This window comes from Eptatretus burgeri, chromosome 2 (assembly GCF_056783735.1).
Source record: "Eptatretus burgeri isolate ZD-2024b chromosome 2, Ebu_testis_v1, whole genome shotgun sequence".
Taxonomy (NCBI): domain Eukaryota; kingdom Metazoa; phylum Chordata; class Myxini; order Myxiniformes; family Myxinidae; genus Eptatretus; species Eptatretus burgeri.
The window spans coordinates 126,808,728-126,824,790 of NC_140962.1; the positions used below are offsets into that span (position 1 = coordinate 126,808,728).

At 39.6% G+C, this 16,063-nt stretch overlaps 1 protein-coding gene and 1 pseudogene across 2 annotated transcripts in view; both read left to right on the forward strand.

Moving 5' to 3' along the window:
• LOC147033030 (DDB1- and CUL4-associated factor 10-like) overlaps positions 1–16,063 on the forward strand; it is a 300,685-nt pseudogene that overhangs the window by 216,867 nt on the left and 67,755 nt on the right. The window lies entirely within an intron of this gene.
• LOC147033036 (beta-1 adrenergic receptor-like) lies at positions 8,981–15,676 on the forward strand. The gene is made up of 2 exons (XM_085871158.1): positions 8,981–11,384; positions 12,470–15,676. Exons 1-2 carry the CDS (start codon positions 10,746–10,748, stop codon positions 12,914–12,916), a joined length of 1,086 nt encoding a protein of 361 aa, XP_085727284.1. The 5' UTR covers positions 8,981–10,745; the 3' UTR covers positions 12,917–15,676.

Genomic DNA, 16,063 nt, shown 5'->3' on the forward strand with positions numbered 1-16,063 from the left:
CAAGGTCCAGCTCATTGTTGTTGTAATCTTAATTACAAGCCTCCAAATTTTATTCCTGTCTTTCTTCACAACAACGCTCACTTTGACACACATCTATTTATAAATGAACTTTCAAAGACATTCGGAAACATTTTTACCATTCCAAACACAGATCAAAAATACATATCATTCACAAAAACAATTTATACATCCCCCATTACCCATATCAGAAATCTTGACACATATAAGTTTATGGCAGTTTCATTTTCTGAGTTGGCATGAAATATTAAAAACTTCTTGAGTCTTAAATCATATTTCTCAAATCAAGAAGAGATTGATCTCCTATCACAAAAGGGAATATATCTGTATGACTATCTGGATTCATTTGAAAGGGGAAAAGAAACACAACTTCCTTCAAGGGAGAGTTTCTATAGTAAGTTGAATAATACTCATATTTCTGATGAAGATAATACACAAGCTAAAAAGGTTTGGGAGAAGTATAATATAAAGAATCTTGGGGAATATCATGATTTATATCTTAAAACTGATGCACTGTTATTAAGTGATGTGTTTGAAACTTTTAGAACAGTCTGTCATAATAAAAATTCTTATGGATTAGACCCTGCTCACTATTACACGGCCCAGTGTTTGGCTTGGAGTGCGATGTTAAAAATGACAAAACATAATTTGGCATGAATCAGTGATATAGATATGCTTTTAATGATAGAGTAGGCTAAAAGAGGAGGAATATCTCAAGTATGTTCCAAGAGATATGCTAAAGCAAAGAACAAATATCTTCCTGATTATAATAAGAATGAGGACAACTCTTACCTGATGTATTATGATGCTAACAATTTGTATGGGTGGGCCATGTCCCAATCTTTACCTTATGGGGAACTTAAATGGGTTAAAGAAAAACATTATGAAAAAGTTTTACTTGATATTGTTATCTCCTCTCAAAAAGAATTGGATGAGCCTGAAGTTGGATATTATTTTGAGGTTGATTTAAAATACCCTGACGAACTTCATAATAAACATAAAGACCTACCCTATGCCTCTGATAAAGAAAGTCCAAGAAAAGAATGGTTAAGTGATTACCAACTGTCATTTAATATATGGGGTAAATCTTCAGAAAAACTACTTACGACATGAAATGATAAAGAAAGTTATGTTTTATGTCAAAGGAACTTGAGACAATATTAATCTACTGGGTTGAGAGTGAGGAAAATTCGTAGGATTTTGAAATTTAAACAAAGTCCATTGTTAAAGAACTACACTGATTTTAATACAAAAAGAAGAAAAAACGCAGAAACAGATTTTGAGAAGGACTTTTATAAATTAATGAATAATGTTGTATTTGGAAAGACGATGGAAAATGTTAAGTATCGAGAAAACATAAGACTTGCTACATCTTGGAAACAGGCCTCAAAGTAAATTAACAAACCAAGTTTTGATGGGTGGAGATATTTTCAGAGAACTTTTGTGCTATTCATTTGAAAAAAGAGATTATTTAATTGGATAAACCTATTTATATAGGAACATCAACTCTTGAATTGTCAGTTGTTTAAGTAGGACTATTACTATAATAATTTATAATTAAAGTTTAAGGATTATGTGTCATTGTTATATATGGATACAGATCGTTTTATATTAGAAATAAAAACTGGAGATGTATATGAGGATATGATTGATAATATTGATATATATGATACAAGTAATTATAAACCTGTTGCTGTGTTGTTTTCATCAAATAACGAAATGGTTATTGGAAAGTTTAAAGATGAATTTAGTGGGAAGGTTATGAATGAATTTATAGGATTGAGATCAAAGGCTTATGCTTTTACATATATTTACAATAATATTGAAAGGTATAAAAAGAAGTTAAAGGGAATAAAGAAAAAAAATAAGAAATGAAACAATAAACTTTAAACATTATTACAACTGTTTAATGTTAAAGAAGGAAGAGTATAGAAAAATGAATAAAATAAGAAGTTATAAACATCAATTATATACAGAAGAAATAAATAAGAAAGCATAAGGAGCTTTTGATGAAAAAAGAAATATTTTAGAGAATGGAATTAATAGTCTCCCCTATGGTTATAAGTATAAGGGCTGAGGGACTACCGTTTTTTACTGATTTATAAATGATAGAACCAAGTAATAACCAAATCAAAGAGTGGAGATGCAATCAACCTTGGTACTTAAATGGAAAACATAAAGAATGTGAGAAATATCAAATAAGTCTTATTGAAGAAATAACCGGGGTAAAAGTAAATAAAACAAATCAGCGGATAAATTTAATTACAAATAAGTTAGAGGATGTAAAGAAAAAAAATACCCTTGAATGGACTGAAACTTTGATGGTTATTAATTAAACAATGGAAAAAGAATTTATGATAATCTCAAAATGATATGTGGTTCAGGATGTGGTCAAACAAGAGCATTAAGAGAGGTTTATAATTTTATCTCTGCTCAGCAAAGACATTTAGACCAATAACTAAGTTCTAAAATAATATTTGTGAACATACTCGATGGTGATGAATGTAATAGGAAAATTTATTTATTACTTAAAGTAGAACATGATCAAATATTCGTTGGATCATTCTTTGAATGGAGTAAGTGATGGGGCAGAGATCGATCTCTTCTTTTGACCCCCATGGACTAAAAGTCAGAGGGGGGAGAGAAAATCATTCTTCTCTTTTGACCTGATGGGCCTTGAGCAAGAAAGCTTCCCCTATTAATTTGTATGAGGTTTTTTGGGCCCTGAGACAGTCTCAATTTAACATGAGCTTGTATGACAGAAAATCATTCTTCTCTTTTTGTCCTGATGAGTCTCGAATCAGAGAGTTCTCTCTATAGATTTGTATGCGGGTAGGGGGGGGGGAGGAATCAATACCCTGTTTAGGGGTTTTCGGGGTTCAATTCATTGAGTTTTCCCATTCATTTGCATGGATGTCTCAGAAACCCCATATATCTACTACTCCCCACCTAGTGTATAAATAACCCCCATTTGTTAATTGTTTTCAGATCATTCGCGTCTATTCTGTCATTGACTGAGCGTGTCGTGTGCCGGGAATTAGCTGCCCATTGCCGTTATAACGGGACAATCGGGACCGACGGAAATCGGCGATCAAACCGCTCGGATCGCTAAGCCACTCGTTCTGTACAGGTGCCGTCGAGGGTGTGAAGATCGCCACGTGGTTTCTAGGTATTTTGAGATTTGGCGAATAACCCTGCACCACGTGGTGGAAATATTGACGCTTCACGGTCCAAAACAAAGGACCCGTATTCTCCGGAGTTTTCCGGAGAAGTACGATCTGAATTCCGGGCGATCGGTCGAGCCGACTTGCGGCTCCATTTAGCGGTCATACTCACGGCCGATACCCGACCCCGCAACAATATGACGATGAAACTCTGAAAATGAAACGATGACTGAAATATGTATTTATGAAACGAAATATGACTCTCACAACCACCAGACTCTGCATCAAGGATGGAAGACACTCATGAAATAATACCCTTTGCATCTGAGGAGAACCAAGGATACCATAGGCATACAGACACTCATCAGTGAACCGAAACAGATTGGCCAAATCTACAGAATCGAAACCTGAACCATTATGCTCAACACATAGCTCAAGGAGATTCCCAGCAGATGGAGCCAAACAGACATTCAAGCCCGACTGGATATTCTGGCACAAAAAAGGTCGTAAAAACGACAAAGATCAAGGATATATGGACATCTGAAGCTACTTCGAGATTTAAATTTCACGGAGAGGAAACGATCAAAGAAATAGCAGAAATGAAAAAGGATGAAAGGTTTCTTGTGCAGTTATTGGGTCTTAATGTTGCACATATATCCCTGATAACTCAGGGTGAATTGATAATCAACCTGCCAAAATTAAGGCTGCAAGTGCAAAATACCATGACAAAAACAAAGAATGAGAATTTGGGTCTTGGCTTAAAGAAATGTTCGATGGATGAGGAGGAAAGTAACTACAATACATTATGATTGGATTAATGTGAATCGTGAGTTTTATTGTGAATGTGAAATGCTTATTAATAATGAAATGCTTGTGATACCATGACGGAGGGGCTGTCTTGTGTTCCTCTCTGGACTCACCGGGAATCGGAGGTCATCACACACGAATAACTTTGTATCGCGGTGGTTTGGCAAATCAACTAAGAACAACATAACTTAACCCTGTGACTTAGGGAACTCCGTCAAACAACCGTTTACTGAAGGACATGTGACCTCCTTATTGGGGATCTTCTTCTTCCTCTTTCGGCTTGCTCCCGTTAGGGGTCGCCACAGCGGACCAACTGTCTCCATTTCGCTCTATCCTCCACATCTTCCATTGACACTCCAACCACCTGCATGTCCGCCCTCACCGCATCCATGAACCTCTTCTTTGGCCTTCCTCTTCTCCTCCTGCCTGGCGGCTCCATCTTCAACATCCTTCTCCCGATATACTCCGTTTCCCTCCTGTGCACATGTCCAAACCTATTGGGGATCATTCCCTCGTTACATACTTGTCTTATTCAGATTACCTCCTGGATCAAGTGCAGGTGAGTGAAGCTGTTGAGTACATTCCAGCTATTCAACAGATTATTGGGGAATAACGTCCCGGCTAAGCGAGGGAATGGGCCTCGGACCAATGTTGGACCAATGGAGGAATCCTCCATGTTGGACCAATGGAGGAAGAGTCAAAAATGTGCTGGGAACATTTCTAACACATTTATTCAAACCAGGATGCGAGGAAAGTTATAAGGAACAGTGAATGGATAATTTGCACATGTACAGGAGGGAAAGCAAGGAATTAGTTGGGTGTGGCAAAAGGCAAACTATATTACGAAAGAAGACACAGTGAAGTTTTTCTGATTGTTCTTATGCAGACTTGTCACACACACATACACACACACACACACACACACACACACACACACACACACACACACACACACACACACACACACACACCCTTACACACAAACACACACACACACACACACACACACACACACACACACACACACACACACACACACACACACACACACACACACACACACACACACATACACACACACACAAGGAAAATTTGAGATAATCCAGAGAGACAGAAATAGTTAAGGATTAATTACCTTTCAATACCAGGCATGGCCGGCAGACCTGCGCAGCCCAGAATACTGAGGAAATGGGAGGAGAGAAAATAGTGAGGGTGCCTCGGGTACTTGTTTGAGAAATGCAAGTGTAATGCGAGGTGGGGTGCAGCATAGTATAAAAGGAAAAATGTGAGGTGCAGGTCAGTTGAGTTCCTTATTTTAGTTCGCTCTTGAGTTCTGCTCTGAAAAGAACTGTTGGTTGGGCTTGCCTGTGTTGATTGCTCTTTTGCATCCACATAAGATGAGAGATAGATGGTAGAAGAAAGATGCATGAGAAAATAGACCCTATCGTAATTGTGTAAGATCTGTACATGTAAGTGTCAATGTAGGATGCAGCCGAAATGACTGTCGAGAGAATGAGAGCAGCACAGGCTCGCCGCATTAATGCATGATCCCACGCTTGGCCACGTGGACTCGGGGTGCCACTCGCTCAGCACCGACGCTTGTTCTCCTTTCAGCGCCTGCCTCCCAGGGGAGGTCCGATGTTGGGCGAGGTCTGTTGAGTTCTGCTCCCGGCTCGTCCATCTCCTTCTGCTCCTTGGTGTGCTCTCTCTCAAATGAACCACGCTTGCTCTTTTTATGAACCCCAGACAAGGACATCAGCCAGAAGTCAGACCAAATGTGGCTGGTGAAATTCAAGCTTCCCCATCTGTCCATTGCGGTCACAACCACCACTGCATGCCCTGCCAGGCCCCAAAACCAAAATATGGATTAGTCACTGGCCAATAGTGCCATGCATCAGAGCTCCTGACATTTACATGGGGCCGTGGTTTTTTGAAGATGCTCTCTATTCCCGAATGTGCACTGGCCTTCATTTGATCGTTGGATTTTAGGGAAAACCCATAGGTTCTAAACGAGCTCCAGCACGCGTTCGTGCTTCGAATTATGCCACAAAATAACCTGACCTTTGTCTCCTCTGTGTCTTTGAGCCTATGGTGAGAGGTCGATGGCTATATGGCAGTTGCGGTGGTTGTAGAGTAATGGGAGCAATTATGGTGAGAGAGGATTTTGTGGCATTGTGGGAATAGGTTGAAGTTCCTTCCTTGTCATGAAATTGTGAATATCGGTTTGTAGTGGGAATATGCAAGCGTAGGTTGTTCTGGGGATTTTTATTAGTTATATGAAGTGGTTGTGGTGAGCGTGGTATAGTTTTGTGAGCGGAATGAAGGCCTGAGGCGAAAGGGCAGTTGAGAATTGGCACACAGTTTTTAAATTTAAAATTGGCGCTCGCAGTGCATATGCTTAGTTTCTCGTGGTGTTTTCTGATTTGTGTTCCTGGCTTTCTTGCATATTTCATGCGAGAGAAAAGGGGTGAAAGAAAAAGAGTTGAAGAACTGTGAGGGTTAATGGTGAAAGAGGTGCAAGAGGTCTAACTGAAAGAGTCCCACACAACGCATCTTTCCCATTTACCCACTCGACATATGGAAGGGATTAACTAATACACATACCATTGAAATAACTGCCTTGGGATAGCTGCATGTTGTGTGCCATTGCCTGGGAGGCATACGGTTTTACTTCACCACCACAATATTATTAAATAATGTGTGATGAATGGTCTTACCTTGTTGGTGGTTACACATCCTGCAGAAATGGTCTTGGAGACAATGGAGGAGACCTTTGAGAGATTTTACCAAATTGAAAAGGAAGATTTGTATGATGATGATCGATGCAATATTGACATTGAAAATCTGTAGAGAAATTATACTTCAAAACCAATATTTGGGTCATTGGGCATGCCTCCTTCCTTCACCTTCCTTCAAGCAGACACCTTCCTCAGGAAGATTGATGGTCGTTAGAGCAAGTTATCATCGAATAACACTCTGGGGTATGATGTAAATGGCTGGGTTTGTTATTTGCTGAAAATGGGTGAGATCTCTCATGGAGGGACAACCGAGACAGGCACAATTGTGTTACTGCCCCTTGCTCCCAGATTTATCTGGTGAACCAACTAATTCAAATCTACCCTTGAGGATGGTGAAAGCCTTGGGAATTGGTAACATTAATCCCAAATTCAATTTTATTTGGAAACGTTGTCATATGATATGCCACATATTTGTGCTGTTTGAACCACAAAATTAATTGATGGAAGTTATTTAAAAAAGCAGATATTTAATCAAAAGACATTGTTGATTGCTTATATGTCACGATATGTTTTCCGTTTGAAGGACAAAAGGAGGATATGTTGAAGTGATTTTTATTTAATTCAACAGTTTCGACCTCTCAGTGAAAAGCATTAATGAATTGTAAGCAGTTTAATGAAGCTCACATCATGCAGAATGGATGAATATTAACCAAGTCTGTGCTGTGCTCTTGTCAAGCTATGGGTGCCGTTGCAAATTGCATGGTTTTGGAGATAACATTTAATCGTCTTTTTCAAGGCTGCTCTGCATGGCTCTGCATTTCTCAACACAAAGTGTCGAAATTGTTAAATGAACAGCATTCAATTCATATTTCTAAGTCTTTTTCCTTTCTGTTTTTAATTAAGCTTAAATCGGGATAAGTTTAATCTTATTGAACAAGTTGGGTTTTTATGAAGAAGTTATGCGAAATGTAAAATCATTATGATGATTTTACAGGAAATTATTCACAACCTTTTCTGTTACTGGTATGGGAGAAGTGCTGAAGTGATCATTATCGATTTAGGAACAGCTGGGTATTTCATCATTGAATTTTCAGAAAGATGTTTGTTTTTTTGATTTTTTTCGGAGTTCATTTTCCAGAAACAGTTTTGACAAAAAGACTTATTGCATCATCTCTTATTGCATCAAAACAAAAACCATACCAACAAGCAAGCAAAACGTGCCGGGCAGGCAGAAACCCCACCTTCCCGGTTTTCATGTCAACAAGACACGCCTGTAGGTGGAAGGAGGGTTTGATTCGAGAAGCAGACAGAAGTTGTGAGAGGAACGTGGCTGGGATGAAGGATCTCGTTTTTGATCTTCTTTCGGCATGACAAAATGACGGTACGCTTCTCATTTTCATGCTGAGTTGAATTGGCTCATGTGGTGGAGCAAGACGCTGGCCATTGACTCTTGTCTGGTCATGAGAGACGGACCTCAAAGCCTGGAGTGTATCACCGAAGGGTGTGGCGCCATTCTGCAGAGAGCAGCCTCATCAGTAAGCGCAGGTGGTGAGCCCTGGTGTCGAATATAACCACACGAATTACCACATGCACGTGTCCCACCCAGAGAGTAACTCGGCACCATTTTTGGGCGTGTGTTCACACGCAGGACGACGCACCTCAATCCCAAAGTTCAATAGAGACTATCTCTGGACCAAGCTTAGTGCCAGAATAAAGGGAGGATTTTCTTTGTTTTATTTTCCCCTTGTCTGCATTAAATTCCAAGTGCAGAGGCGCCTCAAAATTTACTTCACGTATTATTATTACTTTCTGAATTATAACCCTTGTAAATATTTCTTCTATTTTCATTAAATCCCCATTTATTTTTAGTTGATCGTGTCCATGTATTTGTTGTGGGTTCGAGTGTCAACCCCTTTTATTGTGCTTCCGCGCTCTACCAGTGCCACCCTGCTCCTCCCGTATGTGCCATAATATCTGAGGATTACGGGTCTGCTTTTCAAGAAAAACTGCTTTGTGATCAGGGCCTGGCCAATGACATCCGCCCGTCTACTACAATAAAAGTCAAAGTCTCACTCTCTCTCTCTCTCTCTCTCTCTCTCTCTCTCTCTCTCTCTCTCTCTCTCTCTCTCTCTCTCTCTCTCTCTCTCTCTCTCTCTCTCTCTCTCTCTCTCTCTCTCTCTCTCTCTCTCTCTCTCTCTCTCTCTCTAACGTCTAACGAGGGGGGGGGGGGATTAGCGCAACTGCTGGACCCATAACACAGTCTTTCATTCTCAACCTCAGCTCACACAAATATACAGGAGAATACGGAGTAAAATGGATGGAGAAGATGGCCAGTGGCGATGTGTAGCGATGCGGACAAGCAGCCGTGTCTTGTGGTGCCCAGACCCAGTCGGCGAGTCCTTTCTGGCATCCTCGATATGCGAGCTCGATGTGCGACTCACCCTCCTCTGACAGATCCGTCCTCCTTTGACCACCATCAATGAGGTGCTGCCGTTCACCCTCCTTGTCCGTCGTGGCTAATAGGTTCGAGAGGGCAGGATGACGCTCATGGAAGGAGTGTTTTTCTTCCACAGAAGCTCGACACCAACAGCTTGTGAAACTTTTCTTTCTTTTCCCTCACATGTTTTTGTTCCTTCCTTCACGAGCCTTCTCAATCTTTTAGTCTTATGCTCAGGTGAGCTTTGGCCGCTCGTTTCTCCTTTCTGCTTCCTTCAGACTTTTGCCATTGCCCTCTCATCTGGTTTCTGTCTTGTTTTCTTCCTTTTTTGCTTTCTGAGCTGTCTGTTCAGGAACACTCTTTGTGTATTGACAGATAAAACCCCTTTTGTATGGAAGTTGTTCCTACGATGTCATTATTAAGTCGTAGTAACAACTTCCATCCAACAAGGCCTTTATCTGAAATGTTCTCTCTGAAGTGATAATGCCCATCTGTTTCCCATGAATTTTGCAGAATCTTCAACCATAAATATTATGGACATCAAAATCAGAGACCAAAGCACAAGGCCGTTTACTCTCAGAAAATAAATAAATAGGTCGGTGAACTTTTGTCTATCCTCCCCCCAGTCTTCCTTTCCTGTTCTCTCAGATCTCAAAACTAGTTTCTTCATCATTCAACAATTATTCAAAGAATTTCCTTCAATTCACTCTTGACGGATTGCAAATCACTCAGAGAAAGATGCTAACATGTCCAACCAAAAGAACAGCAACAACATCAGATCTTCTTTGTCACTTTAAGTGAGATTTCTTTTTAGAAGAAAACTGGTGCGAGTGGAATATTGTGGTTGATATTGAAAGGAGCCTGTTTGAACTGTTTATTCATGGTGGACAATGTCACGATGTGTATCGAAGAGTGCATGTGAAGATGAAGTAGATTTTGCTTTTCTCGTATTGACAGAAAAAAACACCCGACATTGAGATTGTTGTTGGCTCCAGCACTACCGACACCGTCGTGTTGAAACAATACATTTTTGCACATTTTTTATAAATTCGTATTCTCCGTTTTGAAGTCAAGAGAGGATTTCCAAAAACAATGTAAGGTTGGGTGTTGGGTTCAAGCATTTGTTCTATGACCATATTTACTCATTTTAAGCATGAATACAATTAATTTATTGATGAGAGGTCAGAAGAGCAGTGATGGGAAAATAAATAATTTATACCCCTGAGGATTTGAAGCCATTTGGCACAAGTCATTGCTGGTCATGAAATATTCATTCGTTAATCACTTTCCCTCAGGACTGAAGAATGGAACAAATATGAAACTCCGTAACATGGGATTACATTCCATCTTCTATATATAAAGGGCAGTATTGGTCTACATTTTGTGGATTCTGTAAAAATGATGCGACTTGTAATAAACAGTTTTCATGGTGGAATAATGTTCAATTTCGTTTTGCATTCCCTGGTATTTAATGACATATAATTTGGATAAATTGATGATATTTGGATGAATCTTCTCCAATAACTGTATTTACCATTGACAAACATCGATTTCTCTCCAATTAATCCAATTTCTATCACAATGAATATTACAACGACTGATAAATACAGTATACCCGAACCGTACTACACCAGCTTGATCTTGTTTTTTGCATCATTGAGTGCATTTACTATCTTGGGGAATAGTCTGGTTGTCACAGCTGTGATCCACTCTCACCATCTCATGCATGGCGTTACACACTTCTACATCTGTTCGCTCTCTGTGGCCGATTTATTAATTGGTGTTGTTGTGATACCTCTAACAACAATTCAAGTTCTACACGGATCATCAATCTTTGGCCAAGACGTGTGCAACTTCTTATCTGCGGTTGATATTGCGTGCGTCACAGTGAGTATCACCACTCTCTGCGCGATTGCCATTGATCGTTACATTGCTGTCACAAGGCCTCTACGATACCGAATCCTGGTGACTCGGACCCGTGCTTGTGGTGTTGTGGTTTTACTTTGGAGTCTGTCGATTTCGATCTCTTTCCTTCCTATTTTCCTTGGTTGGAATCAATCAAAAGATCCTGAACATCAGTTGTGCTTTGAGGACCCGGAATGTTGCAGCTTGTTTTTCTCCAAAGAGTATGTTCTTGCCACAACAATAATTCCTTTTTATATTCCATCGAGCATCATGATTCTGGTTTACTGGAGGGTGCTGAAAGAAGCCAACAAACAGGTGAGATCCTTCATATTGTAACAAGAGAATATTTTGCTGCACGATTATTATGGAGACAATATTGCTGCGGCTTTTCCTCTTGTTTTTTTTTCATGAAGTTCATCTAATCGAGTTATGTGATTTGCACGAACCATTTGCTTTTATAAAGTTTTCATTTTTTTAGGGTTTACCCAGAAATGACTCCATTGAACTCTGAATGACAGCAACAACGATATTTGGAGGTTTTGAGAATTTGTTGAACAAGGCACAATTAAGCAAAGAGGAAGAGGAAGTCGTAGCCAAGGCAAAATATAAACCCATAACCAGACTCACGATGGAATAACAGTTTGAACATCTGCTCTGATTCTCGGAGGTCAGCGGTTCAACCCTTGGCTCGTTGTATCCTTTCCTGCCAATCATTCCTCCCCACACCCTTTGTATGTCCAAGTCTATCTCTATCCTGGACTTAAAATCTGTTGGTGTTTGTTGTCTTCCCCCCCCCCTCTCCCAAATGTTCCTTTTGTCCTGGTATGTCCGGATCCTTTCAGTGCACTTGCACTAGACTAAACCCTAACAGTAAACTCTTCCATGAGCCTCGACTATGTATTCCAAAAAGTGACATAAATAGATGATTCACTCCAATCGTTTTCAGATGTTTTTAAGGCAATTAATGTACCATACCAGTGGGTTTGTTCTGGCAAAGTAAATTGCTGGTGGGAATTAAAATCCTGGTCAGATCACCACTCTACTTTTTGGAATTCAGGGAATTTTTTAAAGGATGTGAACACTAGCTCACCCCCTCTTCATGAATGACACTGTGGGATCTTTAACATCCACCAAGTTATGCTGGCATACAAGACACCCGGTTTAACTTCCATCCAAGGGACAGCACACACATTGATGTGTCTCACTGCTTGTGAAACATGAGGATAGCAGTTTACAGTAGAGCTGGGCTGAGATTCGAATCCAGAAAAGCAGCTCTGAGGAAAAAATGTGTTCCTCAGGGGAATCCTGCCTTCCATAAATAAACCAGATTTTACAAAATGCCATGAAATGAACAATATGAAATATTTTCCAAGTGATATTGCCAATGATTTTTGTTGCAGTTGTGGAAAATGAAACAGGGTGTATTGAACATGCAATCCCACGGAAGAAACAAATGTTGCAAAGAAAATGGGAACAAAGGAGTGAACACGTTGGGTGAGCATCGAGCTTTGAAAACCTTAAGCGTTGTCACGGGAATATTCCTGTTCTGTTGGTTCCCACTTCACATCATTTACCCACTTCAAATAATCTGTCCGATATGCACAAGTGATGTTCTAATCATTATATTTCTATTGCTGGGCTACTTGAACTCAGCATGTAACCCGGTTCTCTATTCACGAAGCCCTGAACTCATGGCAGCTTACAAGCGCTTGCTGCGTTTAGATGGAAGAAAAGAACGAGTTGGGAATCTTAACATGATGACTCGAATCAAGCGTACTTTGTTGTGCAAAAACATGCATTCAGGAAATGAATGCAGAGTCATGGTGATGAACAAAGAATGTAACTGAATCATTTAATTTTATACTATAATCAAAGGTCGTAATCGGAGAGTGTAGTAAATATGATACAAGGGGTGTTCAAAACGTTCTACAAACCATATACTTTGTTATTACCTCATGTTACCTCTGTTCTAACCAGATCTCAATCTTTCCCACTGAATGCCTCACGTTTTCAAGACAAGGGTTAACAAATTCCTGATGTCATAATGTGGATAGGGAATTTGAACCAGTGATGTGTGATCCGTTCAGACTACCTCGATGATCATCCAAATGAATGAAATTACAATAAAGACATGTGTCAAAACTGGATGGATAACTTTTTCATATATTCCTCATTAAAGTGTGAAAAAAGCTCTTGCATGGATAATATATTTAAAATTGGCAATATAAAGCATGTCTTCTTCATCGTCAGCTGAACCAATAAATCCATTCCTGAACAGACAGTGAAATATTATTCAAACACTGAACGAGGGCTCAGTCAGGACTCGTTTTTAGCGTGCAAATGTTTTTTGAAAGAAATACAACACGCAGGATATGTATGGCATGGCAAATTCAATTGAAGTTTGAAAAGGTCACTCAGTGGAGTGCACACCTCCACCAGGAGAAATAGTTTACCTTTTGTATCCCACTGAAAGGTGGGATATTGATTTGCTTACCTGAACCAAAATTGAATCGACTTGTAATTTTCATCTGACCAACTCATCCACAAAGTTTTGTCAGAACTCATCCACAACTTTTTGATACGTAATGTGATATATCGTTTTTGGCAACGTTTCTCAATGGTGGAAAATCATGTATTAAAATCAAAAAAATACTGTATCTGGATCGAGATGCGGATTTTCACCGAAGTTGAAACAATTCTTCCTTCTCACACACCCAATATGTCCACCACATTTCATCCAAATCCGTCCACGACTTTTTGAGATATCCTGCACACAAACAAACAACCAATCAAGAAGAAGTCGTTGTGTTGAGCACGATACTTGAAAAATCCATTGAACACATTTGACCTCAAAAATAATTGCTGGTTGAATTCAATAACCAAATATGAAACTCCTCTTCAAATTTCAAGTGAATCGGATGAAAATTGATAATTTTAGCAATCCGGCCTCTGTTGACCATTTGGGCAATGTGGACCTCAAAAATAATTGGATGGTTGAATTCAGTGACCTGACATGTAAATCCTCTTCAAATTTCAAGTCAATCAGACAAAAATCGAGGATTTTAGAAATACCATCTTTGTTGTTGACCTTGGGCGATTGTGGACCTTTTGGTCTTTATTGACCTCAAAAATAATTGGCTTGTTGAACTCATTGACATGGAGTATAAATTCTCTTCAAATTTCAAGTCAATCGGATGGAAATTGAGGATTTTAGAAATCTCACCTAAGTTTTTTTACCTTTGGCCTTTGTTGAACTTTTGAATTTTTGAACTCAAAAACAATTGGCCTCTTCCTTATAAAAAAAAAAAAACTCTACCATCTGGTGAAGTTTCGTGAAGATCGGTTTGAAATTGTGACCTGGAGGTGATAAACAAACAACAGACAGATAGTCAGAAGGAGACGCCTTCGTGCTGAGCACAAAACTTGCAAAATCCAAATTTGACCTCAAAAAGAATTGCTGGTTGAACTCAGTGACCAAATTTGCAACTCCTCTTCAAATTTCAAATGAATCGGATGAAAATTGAGGATTTTAGAAATACCATCTCACTTGTTGACCATGGGCCCCTGTCAACCTTTTAGTCCATGTTGACCTTAAAAATAATTGGATCGTTTAATTCATTGAACTGGAAGATAAATCATTTTCAAATTTCAAGTCAATAGGATGAAAATTGAGGATTTTAGAAATGCCACCTCAGTTGATGACCTTGAGCCTATGTTGACCATTTGGTCGATGTTGACCTCAAAAATAATTGGCTGGTTGAATTCATTGTCATGAAATATAAATCCTCTTCAAGTTTCAAGTCAATCGAGAAGAGGTTGGTGGTATCTTGACAGAGGAGTGAAGTGAAGGCCTTCTGAGCCAGTTACTTAGAGTGGCTGTACCATGCTGACCCAACAGCTGTTGAGTTGGACAACAGGGGTGTAACTTTCCCTTTTGCTATCCCTTCAATCAACTGTGAACCACCTTCGTTTGTGGAAACACAGGCTGCGGTGAAATTGTTGAAAGGGGGTGAGCTCCTGGGATCTGTGGCATCCATGCTGAACTTCTCATGGCTGGTGGAAATGCTGTACTCATGTGATTGAATGCAGTTCTGTGTTCTGCCTGAAAAACAGGCTTCATCGCAACTGACTGGAAGAGGGGGCTTTTTGTTCCTCTTTGGAAAGGGAAGGGTGATCGCCAGGACTGCAACAGCTGTTGTGGGGTGAGGCTATCGCACAATATTTCAAAAATGTATTTGGCCAGAAATGTTCTTGTGGATCAGGCAGGGCGGAGTTATGCCCTTTATCGAGTGCCCTTCTAGTTTTCTCTGTTTTCTCTGCAACCATCTATCTGATTGACACGGAATTTTCACAATAGGTGAGACGACTCATGGAGAATGTTTGAATAATTATGATGTCATAGGTCACGTGTTGTGGCAGCCATATTGGAAAAATGGAAAAACTTTAGACCTACGTATCTCCGAAACTGCTTCACATGGAAAAAATTGAAACTTGGTAGATGTGAAGTACTCCCCATTGGAAACGTCGTTTTTGATGATGTCATCAGTGGCTTTGTTGTAACGTCATTAATTGCATAAATCCACTGCTTTATCCATTCAGTATTAAAATTTTTGAGGGTCATCTCGGGCTCATTTTTTTTTGGGGGGGGGGGGAGGAGAATTGTTGACGTCATCGGACACATGGTTCGGCACAGATATATATATATATATATATATATATATATATATATATATATGCACAAATACATATAAACACATTAAAACCTTCAAAATCTTCTCAAACGGTTGAACAGATCGAGGTGAAACTTTTCAGGTTTGCTCGTCGATCCATGAGGAACAAAAAGCTCTCCACCTGTGTTGTCATTGGTCACAAGGTTTGCCAAACATATTGGATTTACCCTAAAACCTTTAAAATTGATCTTCTCTGGAAAGGCTTGACAGATAAAGGGGAATCTTCACCCAAATGTTCCCCAATCATTGAGAATACCAGGGTGT